This window comes from Cariama cristata, unplaced genomic scaffold, assembly GCF_000690535.1.
Source record: "Cariama cristata isolate BGI_N322 unplaced genomic scaffold, ASM69053v1 scaffold23789, whole genome shotgun sequence".
In the NCBI taxonomy this organism is placed as follows: Eukaryota; Metazoa; Chordata; class Aves; order Cariamiformes; family Cariamidae; genus Cariama; species Cariama cristata.
The window spans coordinates 16263-42455 of record NW_009636633.1 but is presented as its reverse complement, the minus strand read 5'-3'; the positions used below and the strand labels follow the sequence as shown (position 1 = coordinate 42455).

Sequence of the window (26193 nt, the reverse complement as noted above, 5' to 3'; positions counted from 1 at the left end):
TGTTCAGGGGGCTGTCACCTCTGCGACAATCATCCTCTGTGAACTTGCAAAGGCTCCATGGGAAAAGGAAAGGCTTGTGTGAAGGGTTGAGTTGGGAGATGGGTTACTCTGCCATTTCATCCTCTCCCCACCCAGGCAGATGAGCAGCTACAAAAGCCCTCTGAGCAGCTCTCCCCCTTTCAGAAATGCCTTTGGCTCTGTCGAACAAGCTGCATGTGGGCAGCCCCCTCAAGCCCTGGCTGCGTGTGAACAAAAGCGGTCTGTGTTTGCAGGACCGGGCAATGGTTTTGCTCCAGGGAGTCTCACATTCACGTGCTGCCTGCTATGCTTAGGAGCAGAGTTTCACAGCAGCTGGAACTGCCAGCTGGTTTGCAGCACAGCAGCGTACATGGCTCTGACCTGCAGGACGTGGGGAACACGTGCCCCAAGAGCGCAGTTGCTTGGCCCCTTCCCCATGCAGCACCGCGCCAGGCTGTGGGGCTGGCTGTTGGTCCCTCTGTGGAGTGGGTCCCCGGGACACTTGCCTCTTACAACCAGTCCCTCTGACGGTAGTGGCAGGTACGGAAAGCCAGTATCCACCAGGGTCAGACCGAGCACTGGGACACTTTCCCGAGCTAAAAAATGATTGGTAACCTCAGTGTTAAGTGCCTGCTCTCCATCCTCCTGTTTTTCTTTTCTTTTTTTTTTTTTTTTTAAAGATGTCCTTAGGCATATGGGAAAGACAAAAAAAATTGCTTAAAAAAATTGAACCACACATTTTGTTGGCAGAAAAAGAAAGAAGTCTCAGCATCATTTTTGCTCATGCTACGAGGACATCAGTTGTGGGGGGAAAGCCTGTAAGGTTTCAGAAAACCAAGGTTAACCTGCTCTTCCTGTCTGAGCTGAGCACCGCTTCCTCCCTCCCAACCCACTGGCAGGGTGAAGAGCTAACGGCTGGGGAGAGATGCTGCTGTTCACCCTGAAACCTTTCTGCCTATGTCTGGCATCCATAGGGAGCTGGGCAACTCTTGTGATTCCCACAAGACCCAGAGTAAAATGTTGCTGAACAAACAGATTCTGTAATTAAAAAAAAAAAAAAAAAAGAGAAAAAGAAAAAGAAAATTTGTATCTGATTTTGTAAACATTCTCCCCATTGGATGCAAATACTCACTGACTTTGGACGTCCAGTTCTGAATTTGCCTCCATGAGTTCTCTGCTATTTTTCACCATCCATTCCAGCAGCCATCCCAGAGCTGGCTTTTTATAATTCAGAGTATTTTAAACTATGGAAAAGGAAAATGCAGGTACCTTTTGGGGATTAAGAAAACAGCAACATCAGTGCATGGAGATACAACAATCAAGAGAAAGGAGAGCCAGGAAAACAAGGGGCGGCTCTACAGCAGTCATATTTTGTCCTCTTGCAGAGTCAGCTGTGGAGGGAGGTGTAGCACTGCCGAGGATATGTGTATGGATGGAGGGCAGTGTGTCCAGCTCCTGGTGTGCAAATCCAGACATACTGATACCTAAATACAATTGGCTTCAACAGACTTGTAAGAAAACCCTAAAAAAATGCAGCATGGCTCCTTTCCAAAGAGCAGACATTTGCTGAGGTGTAGCTGCCCAAGACAGTCTGATTTTCCACATAGCTGCGCATGGTCTTCTAGCTGCGTGTTGGTAAAACATGGAAATAAATTGCTCAGTTTTGTAAAGTACTGGGGGGTGAAAATGTAAGCACATTTTGACTTATAAGGCATTATTACCAAGATAGAGAGTAGCCACATTAAGAGTGGTAAAAATGAGATGGAAAACTAGATCTTGCTCAGACTTTTTTTTTTTTTTTTTTTTTGACAAGTTCACTCACTGTTCCTATAATCAGCAATGCTGGTGCAGCCAGAGGATTTCTCATCAGTCAATACTGTATGATTGTTTAATTTTAATAGTCGTGATCAATACAATCCACTCCTCCTTGAAATGCTAATGAACACTTTAATACAACAGATGTGGACAGACAGTACATTGCAGACTAAAATTAGGCACAGCACTAAATTGCTTACAAACAGCAGAGGAATCCTGCTGGACATCTTGACAATCAACCACAGGCAGCTGATAAATCTTGAATTGCCACCACCAGCCCACAGTGTCTGCTGGGCAGGGCCTTGTTTTCAGGCTTGTACAACTATACCACCATCTTCATCACCCTGGAAGAGAAACGTACCTTTCCAAACTCTTGCAAGTTCTTTTTGGGATTTGTGCAGGTCCAACTGTGAAACAAGATCTCGCTTCCTGAGATGCATATCCAAATTTTAGTAACACAAGCACATTTCTAGCAAGTGCTCTCAGGTGCAGTTACTATCCGCTGGTATTCTCCAGCCCATTTTGGTCATAGCCAGAAACGTTAGGGAAGGATCCCCAGCCTAGACAAAATCCCAGTCTCCCGCTAAGTTGTGACAGAGAAACATCCAGTGGTGAACTGTCCACATCCCCCAAACTAGTTGTCAGTTTCAGTAAACCAAGGCCAGAAGCTGGGTTACTGACTAGCTTTCAACCAGTTTGAAGCCACAAGAAAGCAGCAAGCTTTGTTATCGCAGAGCTTCACGTGCAGCCCCATTCACTTCCAGGTAAAGCTTCTTACTATTTTTTCTGCTCTTAACTGTTGTCAGAGGAAAAGGTGCTTAAATGACAGAGATCCAATTCCTGATTCCTGGTATCAGTTGTGTCCTGCTCCAGTGGTTTCAGTGGACCCTGTCCTGAATTCTTGAAATGTGAGTCCCAGTTCACTCTGGTAGGTATTGGGAAACACACCATGGGGCTCAGCCCTCATTGGGGCTGGTGGGAATCAGAGGGAGGAGAGCTGCAGGTACCCCCAGGAGTGGCCTTTGTGTGGAGCAGGGAATTTACATGTCCTTTCCAGTGTCCGGTAGTGATGGAGCTATGGTGATGGGGGTCACCAAGGGGGTGCTGTGCCAGCAGCTCCTCCAGCATCGCTCACAACTGCGTGCCAGTGAGCACTGCTTGGCATGGATGGTATGTAGCACCTTGTTCAAAGGCATCTCTAATTTACAGTTTCTTGGCTTTCAGAGGGTACTACATGTTACTTTGGGTTCAGCTTCCTTTATCTGTTTCTTTCTTTTCCCTCTCCCCCCCTTGCATCTTGGGAAACCCTAACTTTTTTTTTTTTTTTTTTCCTTTTTAATTGTGTGAAATCAACTTGGAGTGAAAAGGCCACGAAGAAACTTTCTGACGCCAATTGAGTCTACAGCTGTGTCTTTGTTCTCGGTGGAGCTAAAGACCACATTAATCAGAAACTTTGCTGACCTTGTCTTCACTACCTGAAGACTGAAAGACAAAAGCGACACAGTCTGGCCACATTTAAAAATTCAATTAAAAAATGCCTGCTGCACAGGGATAAACATTATCATAGACCTCAGCAGGGTTAGATGGAACTATGATAAAGGCAATGCCTTTTTCTCCCTCTATATTTTTTTTCCCCAGCAGAATAAAGCCTAGTTTTGGTTTCTTCTTCTGATTAGGACAACTGTGTATGTGACAGAGTGTGCTCAGTGGTGTCAGGGCTTTTAGTAAAGAGCCAGGTGAGAAATTCCTGAGAGGGGATGGTAAGCTGGAAGTGGAGAAGTGAAGCTACTGGAATGGACTGGAAGAAAAATCTCCCTGTGTTTCTGTTTTTTCAGACTATGCTGGTCTGATAAAAATACTACCTCTTCCTATAGCCCTGGCAGAAGCAGACTGAACAAGCGGTGAGGAGACCCGGCTCAGAGCCAGACTTGGCGTCTGCAGACAAGCGAGGTGAGGGGAGATGTAGCAGCACAACTCCTTCGCTAAGGATGAAACGGAGAGCCTTTCGTTATGGCACCCAGCTGTGCCTTACTGATTTTATTATTGAAATATTAAGCAAATCAGTGGATATCCAGTGAGCTGAGAACACCAGCAGCCAAAAGGAGGGGAGAAAATCAAATTAATACCCTTGGCGCTGATCGTGACAGGAGAGGCGGGCAGCTCTCCCCTTCCACTGGCAGGCCCCGGGCCATGCCGGCCAGCGAGGGAGGTGGTGTCGCGGCTTCAGTGCGGCAAATTAAATAGGAGCAGGTGTATCTTCTCTAGGTTGAATGTCCAGTTAAATAAAGGGGCAAATTCCTCCCTCAGAACGTCCTCCGGCCCCGCCAGCTCCCTCTGGGCCTCTCCTTCCCCGGCTTGCCGGCAGTCTGCCTGTGAGGCTTCTTTGCATGCTGCACCTTTATCCAACCCCCCTCGCTGACTCTGCTCTCCCCTTCGCCCCTCCTGAGCTCGCTCTCGCCCTGCGGGGGCATGCCCGGGATGGCCGTGGGCTGGGGGGGGCTGCGGGGGTACCTGCGGTGCTGGGAGGCCAGGGGGGCTGCTGGCGAGGAAGTCCTGCAGGCTCTTCCCGAGTGCCGGGGGGGCACCGGGGAGCTGGTCCCGCTGCGCTGCCCGTCCGAGGAGCTGCGGGAGTTACCGCTGTGCGAGGCGTTTCTGCCTTTGCCGGCCGACCTGTCCCTCTCCGAAGGGGTGTCGGAGGCCGTGCTGGAGGTGCTGCTGCCTTTTGAGTTCACGTGCATATTCGAGAGGTTTCTCATCAAACTGTGCGAGAGGGGAGAGGAGTTTCTGGAGTGACTGATGGACGTGAACTGGTAACTGACAGGACCGCGTGTCCTCCTCACGGCAGCGGCGTAGGAGTCCTGGCTGCGAAGGTAGGGTAGGTAGTGGGTGACAGTGGTTGGGCTGTGGGGGTGGCCATGCTGGAGGGAAATGGCTTTCGCTATTTGGTGCATCCGCAGCGTCTGCATCCACTGGCTGTCGATGCCTGGCAGGGAAATGGAAACAGTCAGCTTTCTGTCAGCTGATGGAAAACCACTCTCTGGTTTCCCGAAGGTGTGAGGTTAGGTACCAGGGTTTCTCTCAGAAGAACCTCAACATACCTCAGACTGCCCTTTCCCTCCCAGCCTTGCAGCAAATAGTCCTGGGTTTGAGTATGTTCAATGTTGTGGTTAAATACAATGTTGGATTTCTAAAATAGCAAGTGATGCAAGTATTTCTGATGCCAGTGCAGATTATGGAGCTTAAACCAGAAGACACTTTACTGAACCATCCATTTGGCTGTCCAGGTGGGTTCCCACTCCCAAGTGCCTCCCAGTGTTTTTAACCCAACCTGGTTTTAAGGATTTCCTGTGATGCTCTTGGCAGCCTTGGCAGGTTTCTCCACAGCTTTCATTGCAAAAGAGCCTGGAGACTTCCAGAGCAGGCATGGAGCAGGCACCCCAAGGTGCCAGCACTGCTGCAGCATCGCCCTCCACTCGCGCCTCTCCCAGCCAGCACGGTCACACCGTTCACAGCCAAGCGCAGAGACGGAGCCAGTGCAGACCTCAGTGCAAATCCCTGCGGCGGCAGCCAGCCTCACCTCCTTTCGCTCCATTTTCTCTTCAAACTGCTATACACCACAACAACCAGAGACACTTCAGTTGTTATTACTACTACAAATTCAGAAGTCAATCTACTTTGCATGCTCCAGATACTGAGTCTCAGCCCCAGCTACACTGCTCCGTCTGGCTTCACGCAGAAAATCAACTCTGTATGTAGAAAAGCTGGTGAGGCAGCAGGCTTCAGCCTGGATAGCTCAGACAGTGCTTAACTGTGAGCGACTCGGGGTATTACAGTTCCCTCACACCTACTGTCGCAGCCCTGGGCTCATAACACAAGTTGGAGCTCCCAGAGATCAGACTGAAGCACTTTTGAGTCAGTCCTGTGGTTTGCATGAAAGCCTCTAGCAAATACAATAGTTGTAAATTTTCCATTTGAACTGCGAGGGCTGCCTGGTTTGCTACTTTATGGGTAGAGCAAAGACCAGGAATTCCTCTTATCTGAGGCCACAGCCCTGGCCAAAAATCCATGGGGAGCAGCTTAAATAATTTTGCTCTAGAGAGATTTGAATGATTTGTCCTTAAAGATTGCTAATATCATTCCAACAGGAAAGCATAATCTCACCAGCTTGAGGCAGCATAAACGCAACCAAAATGTTATCTTCTTCAACAGAGGACCCCAGCTCCTCTCTCGCCTTTTGCTGGTTTTCCAGGGAAAGACTTCCTATGCCATGGACCCTCTGCCCCTCGCAGCAATGCTGCATCGGCTGTGGGGAATTTTGTGGGAGCTGAGTAGCCGCTCTGTCCTCGTTAGGAGGATTTCTCGTTAGGATTGCTCCTGTTAAGATGTAATGGATGGTCTCTTCCATTCCTCCTTCCCCCAGACTTTGCCTGAATCCCAAGAGATTTAAATCACTTCAACTTAATGCCAAATATGTCAAAAGGAAACTGTCTTTCCTGTCAAAGTGCGAGTGTGACGCTGTCACAGCAGATAGCTCCAGCTCCACTGAGAGATGAACCTCCTTTCATGGAAAGACAGATGGGAATTGCCTTCTCTGCTTCTTAACCTCCTTGAAAGTCACATGCATGCCGAAATGTACTTGCTAGACACCATCTCTGCCATTCCCCCGTGCCCTCCTACCAAGGCTGTGGATGTAAAACACACACCTCGCAAACCTGGAAGCAGCAGGCTCAGAACTTGAGTTTGGGTCTTCATTTGTTATCAGCTCTCAGGTGGCTACCACATGCCCTGTGGGACCAGTGCCGATGCTGTTCTGAACGAGGGGCTCCCTTCAGCGCCTTCAGGCTGTTCAGTCCCTGCTCCTTACGGCCAGCCATGGTCGCCAGCCCAGGGACCAGCTGCCTGGCAGGGACCTCCCAGTGTGCCCCATGGGGCTGCCTCTCGCCTCTTGCAGGCTGCGGGGCTTCTCCCTCATATGGTCTCTCAGCCACCAACTCTGTGCACTGAATTAAATGCTGTGTGTGGCAGCCCACAGAGGTAGTACCTTCACTGCTGGTCATTTTAGCCTCTTAGACAGGTATCGCCCTTACCTTTGTGCTTGGATTTGGTGGTGTTTTAAACCTAGGGTAGCTGGTCTAGTAAAGAAGACAAGCCAGAAGGTTTGCTAGAGCTGAGGCACAGCTTTCACGCTGGCTGGTAAACCACCTCCTCTGAACTGTGCCTATTCACTTGGGCGCTGACAATACATTGGTGCCTTCATGTAACTTCTCCATGTGCCAAAGGGACAGACACGCTCTCCCATTGCTCACCACAAAAAAATGAAAGCAGCTCGGCTTACTGCAGCAGAGCCAACCTGTGAAGATACAACACCACACTTTGCTATGGCTGTATGGCCCATCACCCCAAAAGCAGGGTAAGCTCTATTAGCAGAGCTAATCTGCAGTGAAGATGTATCTTTTAGGACATCGTCTAGCTCCCATCTGCATTACAAAACACAGTTGTGTTGCAAATGGATCACAACTGCTTTGGAATATGAGCACCCATTTTAGATGTGCCTGCAGTCTAAACCCAGCACCTCTCAATTCACAATGCCATCCTTCTGCATTTGGCAGCAGGGTACAAAATCGGAGAAGTTCACCCTCCGCTGACTGGTATCTTGTTCCAGCCTCCCGTACTGCCCTTCAGCTGTCCCAGCCCAAACACTTCTGCAGCGTTACTGTGAACTCAATCAGAAAAACAACTTTGGCTAACAAAACACCTTTACTAAAAGAACAGCAGATCTTAAAGGCAGAACTGTGCTAGAGTCAACTGAGTTGAATTTGACTATGTCAGCGGCATACTTTACTTAGGAAATGAAGACTGCAGTGTAGAGTTTGTATTATTAAATGTATCTCACTGAACAAGCCAAGCCCCAGAAGCCACAACAAACACTATTCCCGAAGTCAAATAATGACGAGCCAGGGCTGGCTCAAATGGGCAGGCTGAGCTATGGAAGAAGAGTGCAGTGGGAAGATTTCCACTGTTCCTCACAGCAGAGCGGGACATGAGGAGCTCCTATGGGGTCCGCCAGGCTGGCAGCATGTACCTGTCAAAACAGGGCATCACCCGCAGGGGACTTTTTGCCACCTGACATGCAGCTTCTGAGGCTGCAGCCTTGGTACGTGTGTCCCCTCTGCAAAAGCACTGGCCAGAGCAAGAGCAATCTGCACCCACACATCTCTTCCAGGAGGTGCCCTGTATCCCAGCACAACATCTCTGCCAAGTTGCCTGTGTGCTGGATGACCAAGAGCAGGAGGAAGGAGCTGGCCGAAACACTCCTCCTGAGTTTGGGTTGCAGAGAGAGAAAGCCAGGATAGAAGCTGCTGAAAGCACTGGCTCTTCAAATCCTCAAAACAGTTGTGGAAAACTGCATTATTCCCAACAGATAGAGGGTAGAGATGTGTGAGGCTGTCTCCTTTCCCAGCAGATGCCTTCCTGACATCCTGGTTGAGAAACACATCTTCACCCCAGGCCTTGCACACTTCGTGTGGGTGCTGTAATTCAGTCCAAATCCTTTTGCTATGCCAGTATACTTGGCTCCACAAAGCTGAGCGCTCTCTTGTTGTCTGCTGTTGATGTGCAATTGCAAGTGACTACAGCAGATGAAAGATTTGTAGCTAATTGCCATGGACTGCTTCCAGCATGCTTCCTATAGGAGCATACAGGTCATCCCCCTTAAATCACATTGTGATATAGAACATGCTACTACCCAAAGTTTAGCCTTCAAGCTAAGTCAGACATGCCAGGGTACTCCTGCATGCATCTATGAAGACATCACAGGGACCAGAATGCCAGCTGACACTGCAAGATGTGCTCTGTTGTTGGAACAGAATACTGGCATTGACTTTTTCTGTTCTCCCCATATACGCCTTGCCAGTGTCAGCAATAAAGTTCACGTGTACTGACTTACTTGAGTTGGATCTGCTCCTTGAATTCCCCTCTGAGTTGGGGAGTGAGGTCTGTATCATGAGCTGTACTGTCTCGACCTCGTCCTGCGCTTTCATCTTGCTCCAGCAGATAGCTTGGATGTGCCTGGTGGTTTTGGGAGCTCTAACGTCACTCTGCCCAGGAAGGATACAACACACATGAGGACATAACGCACATGAGGACATAACAACACACAACCCACTAAGCTCTCCTACGAGGGAGCTTCCACTGGTGCCTGGGCAACAGCAGCATTTTCAATATAGAGTCTGTTTTGCAAGACTGGCAGCAGCGTTTTCAATACAGAGTCTGTTTTGCAAGACCACTTAGCCAGTGCTCAAGTATTTTTAGACTCTAGATAATTTTGGCTGTTATTTTGCGATTATGCTAAAAATGTGGCAGTGAATAACTGTTTCAATTCGTGTACCATGTGGAGGAAAGATCTGAAGGCCTTCCTCTACAAACACAAAAATACATTTTACTAGTTATATTCATGTGAGCGTCAAATGGGCAGTGCTTTCTGCTGAAAGACGAAGGACTAAGCAGGTATTTTTGCAGGGGGACCCTCCACAAAACTCTCCTGGAATACCAAGGTCTTCAATTTGCTGTTAAGGGCCTGTGACTCCTGTGAGAAGCTTCAGGCTGAAAGAAAACTACTGTTCTTCGCTTCTGAGATGGGTAAGCAAGGTGCAGGATTTCCCTGTCTCTCCATCACTGCTTGAATCCTTGCTCAGGACAGAGCTGGAATCTCAATTATTAGCCTCCTTGTGATGCACAGCATTAGTGTTTGTAAAAACACTTTTGTAAGTAACTGCAAACTCTTTTTACAAAGGCTAATTTCTATCACATTAAATTGTCTTCTGGGTTTTATTTTATCTTATTTTACTCTTGACTTCTCATTTTCTTTCTTCTCCTGTTGGTTCTCTGCTCTAATTAGCACTTCATTGAAAAGGTAAGAAACAGTCTCGTCAAGTAATGCAAACAACACTGACCATTACACTTCAAGGAAAAGGAGTTCTTGTCCTTGAGAAAAAGAGCCATCCCAGGCAGCAGTCTGAGGACATTGTCTCTGTAAACCTCATTCAGCTTTTGCTCTGAACTTTAGATTTTACAATCAATTACAGGCTGCTGAGACTTGATTATAGGATACAACAAAGCCAGAGGATGCTATTTCCACACCTCCCATGTAGGTTTTATCTTGGATAAACAATTTTTTTATTTGTTTCTTAGAGCTTACCTCATACGTAACAACACATTCTACAGACTGGTGGTCTTCTATCCCCACAATCCATTTCTCCATTACAAAAGGTGGCTGAAAAAAACATGGTGGGAGTTTTATAAGGTGCTCTTCATCCCCTGACTTGTTTCTGAAACACCTCAAAGAGATTTTCAACATTTGCCTTTTTTTATCCATTTCCGTATCGTTAACACCAATACTTTTAAAATCTTATGAGACAAAGCAATACATTTTGAAATTATATACTTCCTTGCTTACAAAAGGAAACTGAGAAGAGATTTCTAAGAATAACAGACAGTAGGTGAATCAACACTGAATGTTTTCATGGGGGCATAGACCTTTTTCATTTTTGTGCATGTATGGTTTTTTTTCTCCTAGACTTACAGAGGTCAGCAAGAACAAATGTCTAGAGATTCTCAGAGATATTCCCTGACAGATATAAAAATGTTGAAGTATGTGAAAAGTTAATGTTATTGTATATATTTAACTTTAAGCCTTTTTCTTTTTAAGGCAAAAATTAACACGTCCAAGACGAAAATTAAACAGAAAACTATTTTGCAATAAAATGATAATAATAATAATAATAAAAAAAATAATCATCATCATCGTTATCTAAAAAAATCACAAGTGTGGTTCCACAAATCACTAACTATAAAAATAGTATTAGCATGAATTAAATATTAAAATCCCTCTTGGCAGATACTCGTATTTTCACATTTCCTTAAAATTCTGACTGTTGAGAATCTGATTTTCAGTTTTTCCTTTAGAAAAAATAACCAAAGGTTCCACCGTATTTGGCCCAAAAAATTCACAGCTAAAAGCATTTAGGAGTTTGGGGTTTTTCATCAGTGCACATTAGAGCAGCATTCTACTTGATAATCAAGGTGTACATTTTTTCATTTAGAAATTTATTTTGTTAGCTATTATCAAGTGGAGCATATTAATAAAAACAAACAATTAAAATAACAGCAAACAGAATGCCCTCTGCATTAACAAAGCTTCTGTTGCTTAGGGTAAAAGAAGTCTAAATGCTGGCCGCTAAATATTTACAGGCAGGTTCTGAAATAAGGTAAAATGCCCAGTGACACTGAATTGCAGATGTTCAGTGCTGTACTGTCGGTTGATGGGTTTCAGTCTTTGCAACCCATTGTTGCATGAATGAGGGAGTTTTAGAACCATGTAGAAGTTATAAAACCATGTCAAAAAAAAAAAAAAAGGAGAAGAAAAAGCCCAACCCAGACAAATCACATGAAGTTTCAAACTGGAACATTTAAATCACTTTCTTCTCTTGAAAAGGAAAGTAATTTTTGGAACATTCTTTTATTTAAAAGGGGTAATAAATTCAGAGGATATAACATGGAATTAAAACAAGAAAATAGAAATTCGTTCCTTCTCTTATTTTTCTATTGTTAACATTATTGTCAGCTTAAAAGAGAATCAAAATACCTAACTCCTATTATGATACAAATCTGTTTAAAATGTGCATTTTATTTAAAAGCTGTCAAGAGACTGAGCTTCCACAAGCACAAAAGTCAACTGCTGTGGTATTTTAATGTCTTTCTTTGAGATCTGTGAATTTGTGAAAGCTTTAAGGCTGTAAATACCTTTGTCATCTTTAAAATCTCTACATCAGGTAGGTTAGTGTTGAATGTCACATCTTTTATGTAGGTTATTGCAATTTCATCCCCGTCCATCTCCATGTACATTTTCCATTTACAATCCTATGAATAATAAAAAAAGAATGCTGGATTGTTAGAATACAAATTAAAAAAAGACCAACAAAATGAAACAAAACTGAAAGCCAAAACAACCCAAAACCTAATCCTCAATATATGGGGGAAAAAATAACCCAACGAGAAAGATAAGGAACATATACATCTCTTAGGGCATCCACATTTTCCAGTAAAAGTGTTGGTAATGGGAAACCCTCGGGTTCTCTTGTTAGCTCTCCTCTTAGCTCACCCTGAGAGGCAGTCGCCACATTGACAGGTCTGGATGTCTTCGGAGCTGTGGAAGCCCTGAAGAGCCCTGGGAGGACAGTGACTTCCCCCACCCGGCCGGCCGGCCCGTTTGGGCGGGCGGTGGGGGCCGTCACTCAGGGTCACAGCCCGTGCTGGCAGTCGGCCCCAAGGACATCTTCCCGGTGAACCCAGGAACAAATGACCAAAGGGTCTGTGAAACACCGTGAAGACAGTCGCTCAACCAATGGGCAAGAGGATGAGCTGGTTATTACAGCTCAATTATTTCAGATACTGAGTGCCCAGCGGGGCACTGAGCATCCTCAACTTCCGCTCACCTCCAATTGCACTATTAATTACAAGCAAGCTCAGCTTGGAAAATAATCATAGTGAGTCTAATAAACCAAAGCAATGAAAGGTATCCTTAAGTAATCCCATGAGCTGAACGTGGGGCCAACATCCAACACTTTGCACAGGTGTGAGCCTGCAGAAGCTGATGGCTCTGGCAGCATCCTGCAGGACATCCTGCGTGGGCTGCGGGCTGGGACAGGGGTTTGTGCCTGTGGTCAGGGAGGCTCCCACTGGGGACCAGAGACTGCCTGTCCATGGTGCAAACCAGCCAACATTTGCTGGTGTGCCCGGCAGGTGCTTTGGGGATTAGATACTGTCTGGTGCACTGAGCTCCTCCAAAAATCAGTCCCCTGAGGGACAACAGGGCTTCAGTGAAGCAGTGTCTCCATCTGCATGCAGGAAGGAGGGGATCTGCCCTTTGCAGAGACAGAAGCTCCTCCAGACATGCTGGGGTTCAGGAGGGTCTGTGGCCGCCACACGCTGCCGGCTGGGCAGGTGCGGCCTCAGCCTTTGCAGGAAGCAGTCTTATCCTCAGTTCTGCTCAGAAAATGCAAAAACTTTCAATGGGACACAGATGGCCGCTTAGGGCCAAGGGCTTGCGTAAGCAGTTATTTGCACACACAAATGTACAGCAGCCTAAAAAGTATCCGTTCGCACATGCGATTATCTGCTAGTGTTTGCACGTGCATCTCTCATAAATGTAACGCAGGAGCTCAGCCCTTAGAAGTCTCAAAGCTTTCAATCAGGCATTGAATTGGCAATTCCAAGATAAAAGAAAACTGGAGTATAATCATTTCTGAACTGCAACAACAAATTATGCTTATGAAAGCATTTGGCCCTGTGTGTCCATCTGTCCCCATTGAAAGCTTCCATGTTTCATGGGCAGAGTGGACGTGTGAGTTGGTTTTCACATCACCGCGGTGCGAGTTTGAGCAATGGGAACCGCAGTCCAGCAGTCAGGGCAACGGACCGAGACTCAGAGGCACCAAGTTCAGTTTCCAGTTCTGCCGTCAGCTTCCTGCACAACCCAATAAGGTGCCAAAGTTGCCCTGTGCCTCCTTTTCCTAATCATGGACTGTATCTCTTTGCATGTCCTTTTTCTGTCCTACTTTTTTGGGTTGTGAGTTAACCCAGGGTTACGCCTGTCTCTTCCCAGGTAGGTACGGCACGTCGCACCGGCCCTGACGTCAGCTGAGGACTGTATGTGCTATGTGACTGAACAGCAACAGCAAAGCAAGTTGTCTTTGATTCCTCCTCGCCTCTCCAACTGTGCTCCTCTCCCTGCCCACACCGTCCTTGTTGCCAGACTTTTTTGCAGGACTTCATGCTACCTGGATTCCCTGTTGCGGATCAAACCCAAGGTTAGAGACAAGATGCTTGATGACATTTTAAGTTTTACAAAACCACCTCAGCCAAGGAAGGAACAAAACATTGACATAAAATACTGTCCTCCAGTTAATTCAGCGCTGCTCCTGCCGTGAGACCACTGCCAAGCACCTGAGGGCCAGAGCCACACCTTGTGCCAGGGCTCCTGTGCCTTCACGACTCAGGATTTTGTGCTGTTCGCTCACATCTCCCTACAGACCAGATCTGACAAATGTGAGCTCATTTTAATAAACAACATAAATCAAATGACCATCTCTAAAGAAAAGGCTGACCAGCTGTGTAAATCCAGGGTCTGGCAGGCGGTGGGCACCTGCGAGCGGTCGTCCCCTCGCCGGTCCCGACACGCATGCAGGAGCCCTCTCCGTGCGGTAACGAATCAGGCTGCCCCACGCAGCGGTGGATGTATGAGCCCTGCACAAACACCGCCTTCCCTGGCTCAGAACTGCAGCTTCAGAGAAAGAAATACGCTCTCCCATCCTTCAAATCCAGCCCCTAAACCTTCGGTCCTCCTTGGGAGTCCTCTCCAGCCACACTGTGCAGATACCAAAAGGGCAAATTACCACACTAAGCATACCCTCTTTGGTCACTCAAAAATACGTGTCTCGTTTTATTTGTAAAGGTTTTCGTTTTGCATTATTGTAAAATCATGAGCAGAAGGGGGGAAAAGGAGAGAGAGAGAGAGAAAGACAGGGAAATAAAGAGAGGAGAGAAAGGGAAGGAGAGGCTGGGAGAAAAAAAGATAGAAAAGACAGAAAGAAAGAGAGAAGGAAGGAAAGAAAAGGAAGGAGAAAAGACAGCAGCTAGGTGACTTTTGAATCAAGGTACTTGGGAAATATCTAAGATAAGTAGGTGGCTACTTGTCTTACAAACTTGGTAACTGTTTTGTTCAACCACACAGTAAATAATGCAAGATTTGTGTGCTGCATATTCCCTGTTTTCCAATCGAGTTCTAGGTTCTTATTTAGCAATGAATAGGAGAGATGCTCAGCCACTTAAGCAAAAATTTGGCTAGAGTAACCAATTATACACATTTCAATTCTTTGATGAATTGGAGCCATAAGATTTCTTGGATTGAGACTACATTTAGTGACAGACGTATGTGAGAAAGTAATTTGGAAATGGCTTGTTCAAAATGCCTGTTGATAAATATATTTATACAAGTCCTTCAAAGATATTTCCCTGGACATCTTGTAATTCAAATATTAAAATATCTCCCAATATTTACCTGCTTAATTTTCATTTAAATAAAGAATTTCAGCTTTTGGGGTTTTTTTGTTTGTTTGTTTGTTTTTGTTTGTTTTTTAAAAATCTAGTTTCAGAACTGAGAGGCACAACCAGCAAAACTGTGTGTGAAAAACATTTCCGAATAACACTTGACAAAGCCAATAAATCAGCAGCCTCTGCAAATGATGGTAGAAAAGAAAAGCAAATCACACATGTATTTTAAGCCACTTCTCCTCAGCTTCAAAACAGAAAATAAGAACACTTTAAAAATTAAGTCTCCAGCTTACTGTGGTGACAATACTCCTTTAACCCCGTATGCGCTAATGTCTACAACAAAAATCGAAAGGGAAATGAAAAAGATCAGGCAGGGGCTTTAAACAACAAACATGCCTCCTGCAACCACAGCTTAAAACTCTTGCTGGTGAGACACCTCATTTTTCAAGGATGCCCAAATCTAGGACACGTTTTCAAATCAGTGACTGCAATAAACTTTTTTTTTTTAAGACTGAAGAAAAAATGGAAATGGCATTGTAGCAGGCAACTGAATATTAGAAGAAAAGTAAGATGTAATGCAAGATGAAACAAATATGAAAAAAATGCTGGTCATGCTGCTACTAAAAGTAGTAGCATGTTGATGATTTAGGTCCCCAGAAGCTCCTTTACATTCTTAGCTATTATCTATCTCAGCTGCTGAAACCTGCTGTTTTAAAGGCATTAGAGTTGAACATCTAGTGACAGCACTTGGGTTATTTATCATTATGTATCAGCCTGCTACACTATATTTTATTATTCTGGATTTAAAGGAAGATAACACAATTATGGTTAATTTGCTTCTCTTCTTTATATATATAGTGTCATGACCCACCACGGCTTTGTCCCATGAGATATTTTTAACCAAAAAGAAATCCACAAGAAACTCTCCCTAAAAATTCCATTAATAACCTCTTGTAGCGTGTATAGGTTGCAGGGTCTGGAACGGAGAATGTTTTAATCTCTTCAGCAAAACAATGTCTCATAATGATGTACAGGACTATTGCTGCACTGATGAAGAATCATACATAATTCAGCACCTTTCACTTGGCACCACTGTGATATCCTCATTAGCAGTGGCTCACAGTGGCTGTCAGATGGTGTCCATGCGAATGCAGGCATTATATTGTCTTTGAGATGTGCAGCTGCTTCCATGACACTGCCAGTATATAAAAACATGACGCCAGTTTGTTTTATTTAGTGCTAAACCTTCCAGTTTGTAAAAACAAGGCTGACACAGAGCCTGACATGAGGCAGTGAAAATAATTAGCTCTCATTTTCTCAGCCTCCTATTTCCTTCTCCCCGCTGTGTTCTCTTTCCACTAAACCACCACATGTCAGTCGAAATGGGAGGCAATTAGTGGGCTCATTTCAGTCCCCACAACTGTGCTGAAAAGAAAGTATTTATGATGGCACAATGAACAGCTGAAAGATTAAATAACATTTGCCTTTTGAAAAGAAAATGACTTCTAGCTAAATGGGCAATTTTTGATTATTCTCAAACAAGCTTAGAGTAGTTGGTTTTTAAAATACAAGAAAGGAAAATGAGTCATTTTTAGGTGAAAGAATCAAATAAAACTTGACACAGTAATGCAAATAACTGATGTTTTATTGCAAAATATGTAAATGTGTTATACCCTTAACAATGGCTGGTGTCTCAGGTCAGGGCAGGCTGTTGCCAGCCAGGCTCCAGCGAGAGAAGGTGGCTCCACCGCCGGTTTTGTTTCAGCTGTACAGGCAGAAAAAAACAAGGGCGGAGGGGAGGCCTTCGAGAGAGATGGTCTTAAAACGTACAGAAACAAAGCAAGCAAAAGATATATTTATGTTATCAGTTGCCTGGGTGCCTCCTCCGAAAGCCGGAGCCCTTACTCCTCCGCGAGGCAACAGGCACTGGCTGGCTGCAGCTTCGCCTGGAGAAGCACAAGGCCTTTTTAACACCTATGCAGACCAGCCGGTGGCACCAAAAATATCTGTCCCGACAGCGCCTTTCTGTAACATCCAGCACTGTGAACCTCTGTGCTGCCATGGAGGGGAACATAATGGTAAAGACCGGGCACCGCTACGTGCTGGGGGCTGGTGCCCCAAGAAGAGCGGGTTGTAGCAGCCAAGAGAGAGAGTTCTGCGGAACTGAGCCTTGCTGTAGCATTTACCAAAAGCTGCCCTTGCCGTGTGACTGCTGTGGTTGCAGGCATCATCATCCATTTAGGCATTGGAATGGGTTTCCCAGGGAGGTGGTGAACTCACCATCCCTGGAGGTGTTAAAAAAAACGTTTAGATATGGAGCTTCGAGACATGGTTTAGCGGGCATGGTGGCATTGGGTATACGGTTGGACTTGATGATCTTTGAGGTCTCTTCCAACCATAATGATTCTATGATTCTATGATCCACGTGAGCAGCCTGCTTGCGACAGCAAGATTGTACAGGTGGAAACATGATAAACACGAGTCCCTTCCTTGAGGGCTGTGCGGGTGCCCTCCCATGCTGTCTGAGCCAGCCCTGTCCTCCAGTGGCATTTCCCGTGGGCCGCCCGTGGGAACAAGGCGCTGGAGTCCTGCAGGCACCACGTCCCCCCGCCAGGTGGGCAGCATGCGGGGCCTGCAGCTCACACTTTGGGGCTAGCAGCCCTCGGGGACGTCGGCCGCGGGGACAAGGGTGTGCAGGAGCGTGGGAAGGACAGGGCAGGGCCGCTGGACGTGTCCTGTGCATGTGGGGCATAGAGGCTCCTCTTCTAGGCTTTTGTCTGGGGAGGATGTGCCAAGCCTACAGACCACTGGGAACCTGTCTGTGATTCTGCAGATGTTTCCGTGACCAAGGCAGTACGCATGAGAGACAATGTGTGGAAAAGCAGCAAGTTAATTCAGAGTGGTGGAGGTATAAATATAACGCTTGAGGTTCAAAAGTCTAGAAAGTCAATTGAGAAAATTACCCAGCTGAAAAGTCTATATGCCTCTTCAGGATTATGGAATAATTTCTGATGGGAATCCCTAGCTCAGCACTGCCTACGCAAGGATTTTCAAAGGTGTTGGCTTGAGTTTGACCTCAATTACACATGGATGCTACAGCTGGAGCAATCCCAGTGGAGGTGATGGAGTTATACCTGCTCGACCTTGTGTAAAAACCAATACGTGGTCCAGAAAAGCCTCTTTGAAAGAAAATAGAAGGAGTTCAGACCAACTGTTCCAAACTTCTAAGATCTTACCACTGATCCACCTCTCAGCGGACTACATTAACTGGTTCTTAATGGTGCTGGTTACATTTAAATGTGGCTGTGGTTTTATTTTACAGCTTAGGTAATTTTCTTTTTTCTTCACAAAGTACTTACCCTGTTACTGACTACTTATTAGAATACGAACAAATCTATGAAAATGGCACACAAACACAGCTACTGTGATTCTTGCATTAACTATTAGCCTTTAGTAGTGAAAGCATTGTGCTTTGAGATCTAATTAAAGAGAGAGGCTTTAGAAGATGAGGTTTTGCGATAAGGTTAAATAACCCCATGTTAGAAAGTCAAGGTACTTGCAAGTATCTTGCAAAGGAAGGGTCAGATAAAACCAATTCGTCTGCAGCTTTACTTACTGAAGCGGGTTGAAATACCTACAGAGCATGAGGAATACGTATGACTGAAAAACTACAAAACTAGAATTTTAAATTTTAGGCCTTGGCCCTTGCTTTATTTTTTGCCACATTTATAATGTGAGGAGTACCTTACATGGCAAATTAAATTGGTGATGTTATATCCCGTCTGTCTGAACCAGGAATTATTTTTAAGAAAGTAAAGAAAGGTTTTATGAGCGTTGATGTAGCAGGAGGGTGGAGAGGAAGAAGCAGCAGAAACGGTCTCAAGCACTTGTGAAACTGCATTCCAGTTACAACAACTATTTCAGTGCTGCTGTGTCTGGTACTGTCTGCATTCTGCCAGCCTGAGCCTCTCCACATGAAGAGTTGGTCACAACGTCTCTCTAAAGGAGTCTTCATATTATATTCACTTTTGCACTACACATTTAAATAATAGCATTAAAATATATCCCAGTTTGGATATTCCAGGCTAAAATTAGTTCACACAGTTAGGAGATGGTTTTGAAGAGGCTCTGCTCCTTACCTTGTCAAATGGAGGGAGAGGTAACTGAGGAAAAATAAGGCAAGATGGTGAGCAAACTTCAAGGCTTTGTGTTTGGATATAGGTCAGATTGTGGCACACTCAGTAAAAAATGAAAACATTCAAAGGCATGGTGAAATCTGCCCTTTTGAGGACCAAAACTAAAGAATGCATCAACAGGAGACAAAAAGACTGTGAACCATCCTTCTTAAGGGGTTGGGTGATTCATCAGTGTGGAGCCAACATAGCTCAGACACCTTTCCCTGATTGGGAAATTTTAATGAGCCACCTAGGATGAGAAAGCCATTGAAAATTCCCTCTGCAGTTCTGTGAATCAGTTCAAGCCACAATTGCCAGGGTTTGTTTTCTTACCCTCTTTGGTATCTTGGAGTTAATTGGTGTACCCTTGCTTTTTTTTTAATTTGTGGGAAAAATTCATACAAAATGTCTAAATCTATCACCTTTCAGCTCAGTGGAAACTGTGTACAGAAAGGTCATTAAAAGGATGTGAATGGAAGTAACCACATAACTTGAACTACAAGAGTTGGAAAAGAAACCTCTAAAAACCAGGTTAGCTTTGCAGCGCTCACTCCTGATGCATTCAGAGAGCACAAAGGGCAACTGAGCTTTTCATCACCTCCAAAGATGCAGCTAAAAAGGGAAGGAAACCATAATGAAATGACTGCATCTGTCAGCTGGTGGAAACCAACATAATCCCACTAGAAGATGCAGTTTAAATTAGGTAACAAATCTGAGGTTGGTAAAGTTGCGTACTGGGAAGTCAATGTTTCATTCAGTGTACAGACAAGGCTGAACATTCAAATGCCATCCTGAAGTATATTCATCAGGATCCTTGCTAAAAGGCACTGCCGCTCCTAAGGCCCTTAAGTTTCTGCCTGCTTACGGAGAAGTACACTGGTCGTGCTGGCGGGGCTCAGTGCAGTGCCAGGGAAAGGACATCTCTGCCACGAGGAACCATCTTCACACCTGAGACGGGGCCGCGCTCTGACCAGCCAAATGCATCTGAATTAACCTGCACCCCTCGAATGGTTTCTGGGGCTGGGATCAGCTCATCCAGCCCTTTTATGCCCTGTGGCATTGTGGTACGTCACACTGCACGCCAAGGCTTTAGTTCGGATCAGGAGCGTGCTTTTGTCCCATGCGTCCGTCCTGTCCCGTGCTTCAGCGGAGCCACCTCCGACTGTATGGACAGGCTTGCTTCCAGGTGCACCTACACCAGAAGATGCACTACAATAACTAACGGGTACTCAGCCCAGGAGACCAGCGCAGAGCCAGCCTGGGGTAAAACCTCCCAGCGCGACCTGTTCCCCTGTACAGAGCCCTTCATGCTGCACTGCACCAGCTCCCAGCTGAGCCCAGTAACCTCCCTGGATGTACACCAGGCTGGCAGTCCACACATCACCTGCGGAACACACGTTCTCCACTCGTAACCCAGATTTGAGCTTATTGCCTCTTTTTCCTCATGGCTAAAACAGGAGAAATGCTTCTTAGCTAGGCAGCCAGTTATAGGGATTGATTAGGGTAAAGTTCCTTTGACAAATTTATTTTTAAACTGATGTAGGCCAGCTTTTTAGCTATAAAGATGGTGGAAGATAGGATCCCAAGTGCTTCTGCTGACCCAGTTTTATAGGAACAGGCACCACTCTTTTACAAAAATGGGACAGTAAAGGAAGTTTAGACCCTTCGATCCTGGTTCAGCCAGTATCTCCAATTCATTTTGGAACAAATCTGGATGGCAGCAGTAGCTGGCTGAAAGCAGCCTCTGGGGGAGCTAGAAGATTGTATCCAGGGATTTTCAGAGAAGCAAGCTAGCCAAATTTTCTACATTGTATGTACCACACCAGCCTTTGTCAGTGTTACGTTTAATGCAAATTACCTTGCTCACGTTGGCCCTAGCATCCTGCTCGAAAGTTTAGTCGATCTACTCCTTCCAGTCCACTTTTTAAAACTGGCTTAGCTGCAACATCTTTTAAGGCAGTTATGAGTTAATAAGCAGATCTCGGCCAGAAGTTTCCAGCCCAGACAAAGTGAGGTGACAAGTTATGCATTCCCTGGAACGGCATGAGGGACACAGGTGCTGCGGCAGGGTGGATGCCAGGGACAGCATGCCCGGCATGTGCCCACGGCTGTGGAGGGAATGGTTTCCTTAGGAAGGGACCGACCGCACACAGAGCAGAGAGGACCAATTAGGAGGTCACGGGGAAGGCAGGACCAAAAAAAGGGTTCTCAGTTGGCACCTGCAGAGGTTATGTCGGCACTACGCAGGCCCATTGAACTAGCCCCATCCTCTTGTAACAATTCAGCTTCTGTCCCGTAGACTTTGGCACACCATCTAGTTTGCAAATTTTGCAGTCACAGCTAAAATATCTACCTGTCCTCAAACTTAGTGGGCTTTAGTGCAACCCGAATTTCTGTCCAACACTCAGAGGTCTATTCACTCCTTCTCTAGCTCTTTCTTGGGGGAGGTTGCCCACCTCCCTGCACTACGGCTCACAACCCATATAGGAAATGGAAGGGAGATATGAGCTATTTCATGAACTTTTAGTTCCTTGTGGAGCTGCACATGGGAGAGGAAGATGCATACCTACAAAAAAGCAGCTGTACAGCATCATAAGCTACATGCATTCAAGAACACTGAGACAGTCTAAGTAATTCACATAGTGATAAAGAAGATTTTTATAGAAAAGAAACTGCTTAGGATAAAAGAAACAAACAAAAAAAGGAAATCTCCAGACAAAAAGCAAAAAGCTTTTTCAAATTGATGAAATGATTTCAGTACGAGTCCAAGTTCCTACTAAGTACAAACCTAAATGCTTTCTCTGCAAGCACCACCAAGTACAGAAATCAAGAGACTTCTGCAAACAATATGCCCTGAAAGCAAAGCAGCCAGATAACACAAGATGAAAGTCAGCCACCCACAAGTTTAGGGTGGACGCACAATGCAGATTTGTCAAATACAAAAGGAAACAAATCCTGCTGTCACAACCCCTGACTCTAACTCAGAAATGCTTTGCACACCATTTCCACATAGATGATTAATTCTAAAACCCTTGAACTCAGAGTCCATGGCAGGCTGGATAAAGAAAACAAAAAGCATGGGAGAAACCTCACACTTGAGAAAAGACAACGTGGTGGAAATGCTTTGCTGGAACATCTGGACTCATCAATGCTCCCGTTACATAGGGCGTAATGAGAGATCCGTGAATTCGCTCAGCTTGGAGCTGAGGTTTGATTAGGACGTAACATGCTGGTAATTGCCTTTTACCAGCCGCTGCACAGTAGTTTTGCCATCTGCAACAAGCTGCACCTACCCCTCCCTCCTTCCCCAGTACTGTGAGTGAACATAGTCACCACCAGGACCAGTCCCATCCTCCCCAGCCAGCAGCCATGCATACACCATGTATTTTCCAAACTCCTCTTGGCTGCATAAAAAGAAAGACACCACCTTTCTACCGAGACAAAAGTAATAGTCTGTCCACTAACATCAGGTGTACAGCACTGCTCAACTGTAAATGGGGGGTTTTGCCCAAATGGATTTTTATTTCACACCCATTGGGATAAAAGGAACTAAGCGAAAGCTCGAATTACAAAAATTTTGGTTAACAATACTGTTCAAGAAGAAACAAAAGCTTTCAGTCAAAGCTTTCGGTGCCACTCTTCTCTTTTCTGCTCTGGACTGCACTTCCCCATCACTGATGCAGCCCCGTTTGCCACCTTGACATTTGTTCAGCACTTTCCAAAACAAGAGGATTCTCACAGCAAGTTATCTTTTTGTGTCTAGAAGATACTGGACCCCCTGGGTAGTGACCGTTAACCAAACCAATCGATCTAGTGTTTCCAGCTTACCTTTGGACCACTTCCCGGCTTCAAGTGATAACCAAAAACGAGTTCAAGATTCACTACTTTCTCTATGTTTTCTTCGGCTCCACCTGCAGAATCCTGCCAAAGAAAGGCAAGGTGAGACTTCACATCTACCACAACCCCCTGGGAGACAGGAGCAAGGCCTTTGGTGGCAGAAAGGATTTGCCTTTCAGACGCTACAAGTCTGGCAGGCGGCAGGAAGGAGCCATCACTCTGCCACGACCAGAGGGGCCAGGGCTCCTGAAGGGGTTTACAGCGCGCGGTGGATGGCACTTGGGAGATGCTGTGCCGTTTTCGCTCCTGGCCGAGCCGGGGCCGCTGTGAGCATCCTAGCAGCCACTGCCATTGGAATTGCAGCCAGCACAGCACGGTGGCAAAGCCCCGACTTTCATTTTCCCTTTTGGGGAACAGAGTTTTGCTATATGTAAATTCACTTTAAGTGGATTTCACTCTATAGCTCTGCAATAAATTATGACTAAAAAAGCTACTTCAGGCTTTGGGGTCTAGAACTGCTTGATTAGCTCACCAAATTAAATCAGGCAAATATCTGCTCTGGCCACCCCGAGGTTCCCAAACACTCTCTCCCTTTTGCGTGGCTCTTGTTATTGATATTAGAAAACCAACAGGTTAACACAAGGGTGACTAGACATCATAAATCATCCTTCTCTCCTGTAGCATTAACAAAGAGAGGAATGACGGGCTCATTCTGGGCCAGGGGTCTGCCGTTCTTCGGTGGTGAGCAGTCAGTGACAGAGGTTCAGAGGAATGGCTCGTAAGAGTAATTTCTCATTAATGACAGCAAAGGAATCACAACCACTAGTCTTTTAGTTTAATACCACTAGTTCCATGGTAAAATCTTAGACCATCCTTGAAAACAACTTTTATTATCCTATTACTCGTTCTGATGTGACCCATCGCTGCTGTTGACCCTCTGCATTTGTCACAGCCCTCTGCAGAAACTGCTGCTTTGCTCTCCCACGAACGGTAGGAAAATTGAGACATGAGAACTGTAAAATACTCGTATCAACATGAGAAGCACTTCTTACATAAAGAATGAGACTTGCCTTAATTAGTGGTGGAAAATGAAACAGATTTAGGTAGTCATGGGTTAACTTCTCAATAGCAGTCTAGAAAAAAAATCAACAAAATCAGATGAGAGTTATTCAGTGTCTCATACTGCAAGTACCACCATGAAAAGCAGCACAGCTCCATGTGCACTGTGTTTCCCATTGTGGATATATCAGGGCATGTGAGAAGAGTTTAAAATACAGCCCCGTTCTGGAAACTGTTGTGGTAGATTGGCCCCACTTTGCATTCAGAATCAGATCTGCTTAATCAGAGAAAGAGGTGTTTGGGGGGTTGCTTTGGTTGTTTTTCTTTATGCTCAATCAAACCAGGAAGCTGAAATCTTTCATTTGGGGCATTATTGACTTTATTAAGTTTCAGTATTTTTCCCTGTAGGAAATGTAAATTGAATATAGCAGTAGTGGTGTGTGGCACGGAAAAAATGGCTGATGAGCAAAAGGGGAATAAATCTGTGTGACTTATGAAGCTAAATTTGAAGGACTAGCAATTAGGATATAAGTGTCTCTTTACTAGTAAATTGTGATATAAGATCATTGAGACCCAACAGAATTATAGATGCTGCCTTTAGAGAAATCCTTTTCCAAAGCTGACTGCCAGGAAACTGAACTCTCTCCTGTGGCTACAGTATTAGTACTATTACTGCTGTCGTGATCACACCTTCCAGAACATGATTTTCTTAACTCATTACAAACATTAGATATTTAAAACACAGTGAAACAAAGCTTTCAGAGCAAAGCAACCTGGCTGTCAACCAGCTTTAAAGTTGTCTAATGGAGTTTTGTTAGTCGAAGTATGATTTAAACTACAGATGAGATGTGAAAGTTGAGAAGTTCAGAGATTTCAGTTCAAATGACTGTTTTCATATCTGCTCCTCCCTCAGCTAAAAAGAAATCTTCAGGGAGGACTCTCTCTGAAGATATCCAAAGCTTTCTGCCAGAACGGCCCTCCTAGGCAAATCTTTAGCAGAACTGACAGTCCAGCCCACAAGAAAACCAACAGAGGAGTATAGAGACCACAGCACATTTTCATGCCTCACAAAATGCTCAGGTTGCTTTGGGTTCTAGGTCCGTATGAACATGTAACTCTGTTTTTATTAATACCAAGTATGTTCTCTATTTACAACTTTTTTGTTGTTAATACTATTGAAAATCCCTAGACTCCTTCTTGATGTTCACACTATAACCTATTGCAACATTCAGCATGCACTGTTAAATACCTTTAAATGGATGATGTGTCCTCTGGAAACAATCCCCATGTCCTTTAAATCCTCTTCTTCTAGAAGAAGCAATCGTTTCCCAGTGATGTGATGTTCCTTAAACAAGCTAGCATATACACTCATTTCACCAGAAGCATCGCCTTAAGATAAGAGAGGTTATTCAGAAATCCATAGGGTGCTTTATTGGAGGGAGAAAAAGATGAGCAAATGTATCTATATTCATAAATGTGAATATGAAGGTAGATACGAATAGTTTTTACCTTTTCTAGTAAGTTGTTGCATCCAGAAAAACTGCAAAGAAGAGGAATCAGTCTTGAAGTTCACATTATCAAAATTCTGTATTACAGTTATTTGGAGTTCGCAAGTTTCTTTTTTAAAACAAAATTTAAAGATATTTCTAACTTTGGGTCAAGGGACTCAAGACTCACCAATGCAAGTGATTACTTTTATTTAGCTTTTAAAAACTGCCTTCTATTTCGCAGCCACCTTCCTCAGTTTGTCATTATGAGGAACAACAGAAATGACGGAAGCAGAAGCTTAGTGATCTGTCACATGTTAAAAGGGCTGAAGTTAAGGACTCAGGGCTATATGCCTTTTGCAATGGCTTTCCAGACAGTCCTTCAGTAAATGTTAGCTAAACAACCCCACGATGCACAACACACAAGGAGGGTGCTAGACAGGACGTTAAAATCACTATGACACATCCCTAGGCTGGAGATAAATCATTGATCTTTCTTGTTTAGCCTTTTAACTGAATAAAAAGGTAAAAACGACTCAATGCCATGATTTTATATGAAAGAAAGATTCCAGACCCCTTAAAAAAACCCTTAACTGGTGGCACACAGTGGCATAAAACCTTCAAAGCCATTTTGTCCTGTCCAGGACAGGTCTTACTCAGACAGCTCTTGGGACACTTCCATGTTCCTTAAA

General features: G+C 45.0%; 1 protein-coding gene across 1 annotated transcript in view; it reads right to left on the bottom strand.

The window, feature by feature from the left end:
• Positions 1-4136: 4136 nt before the first annotated feature.
• LOC104167672 (mitogen-activated protein kinase kinase kinase MLT-like) overlaps positions 4137-26193 on the bottom strand; it is a 34488-nt gene continuing 12431 nt past the window's right edge. The window contains exons 4-11 of the mRNA XM_009707995.1: positions 25524-25554; positions 25264-25403; positions 24026-24088; positions 22947-23039; positions 11635-11751; positions 10031-10105; positions 8780-8930; positions 4137-4816 (exon numbers count right to left, since the gene is read on the bottom strand). Coding sequence (XP_009706297.1) covers positions 4137-4816; positions 8780-8930; positions 10031-10105; positions 11635-11751; positions 22947-23039; positions 24026-24088; positions 25264-25403; positions 25524-25554 — 1350 coding nt within the window. The remainder of the gene's footprint in view (positions 4817-8779; positions 8931-10030; positions 10106-11634; positions 11752-22946; positions 23040-24025; positions 24089-25263; positions 25404-25523; positions 25555-26193) is intronic.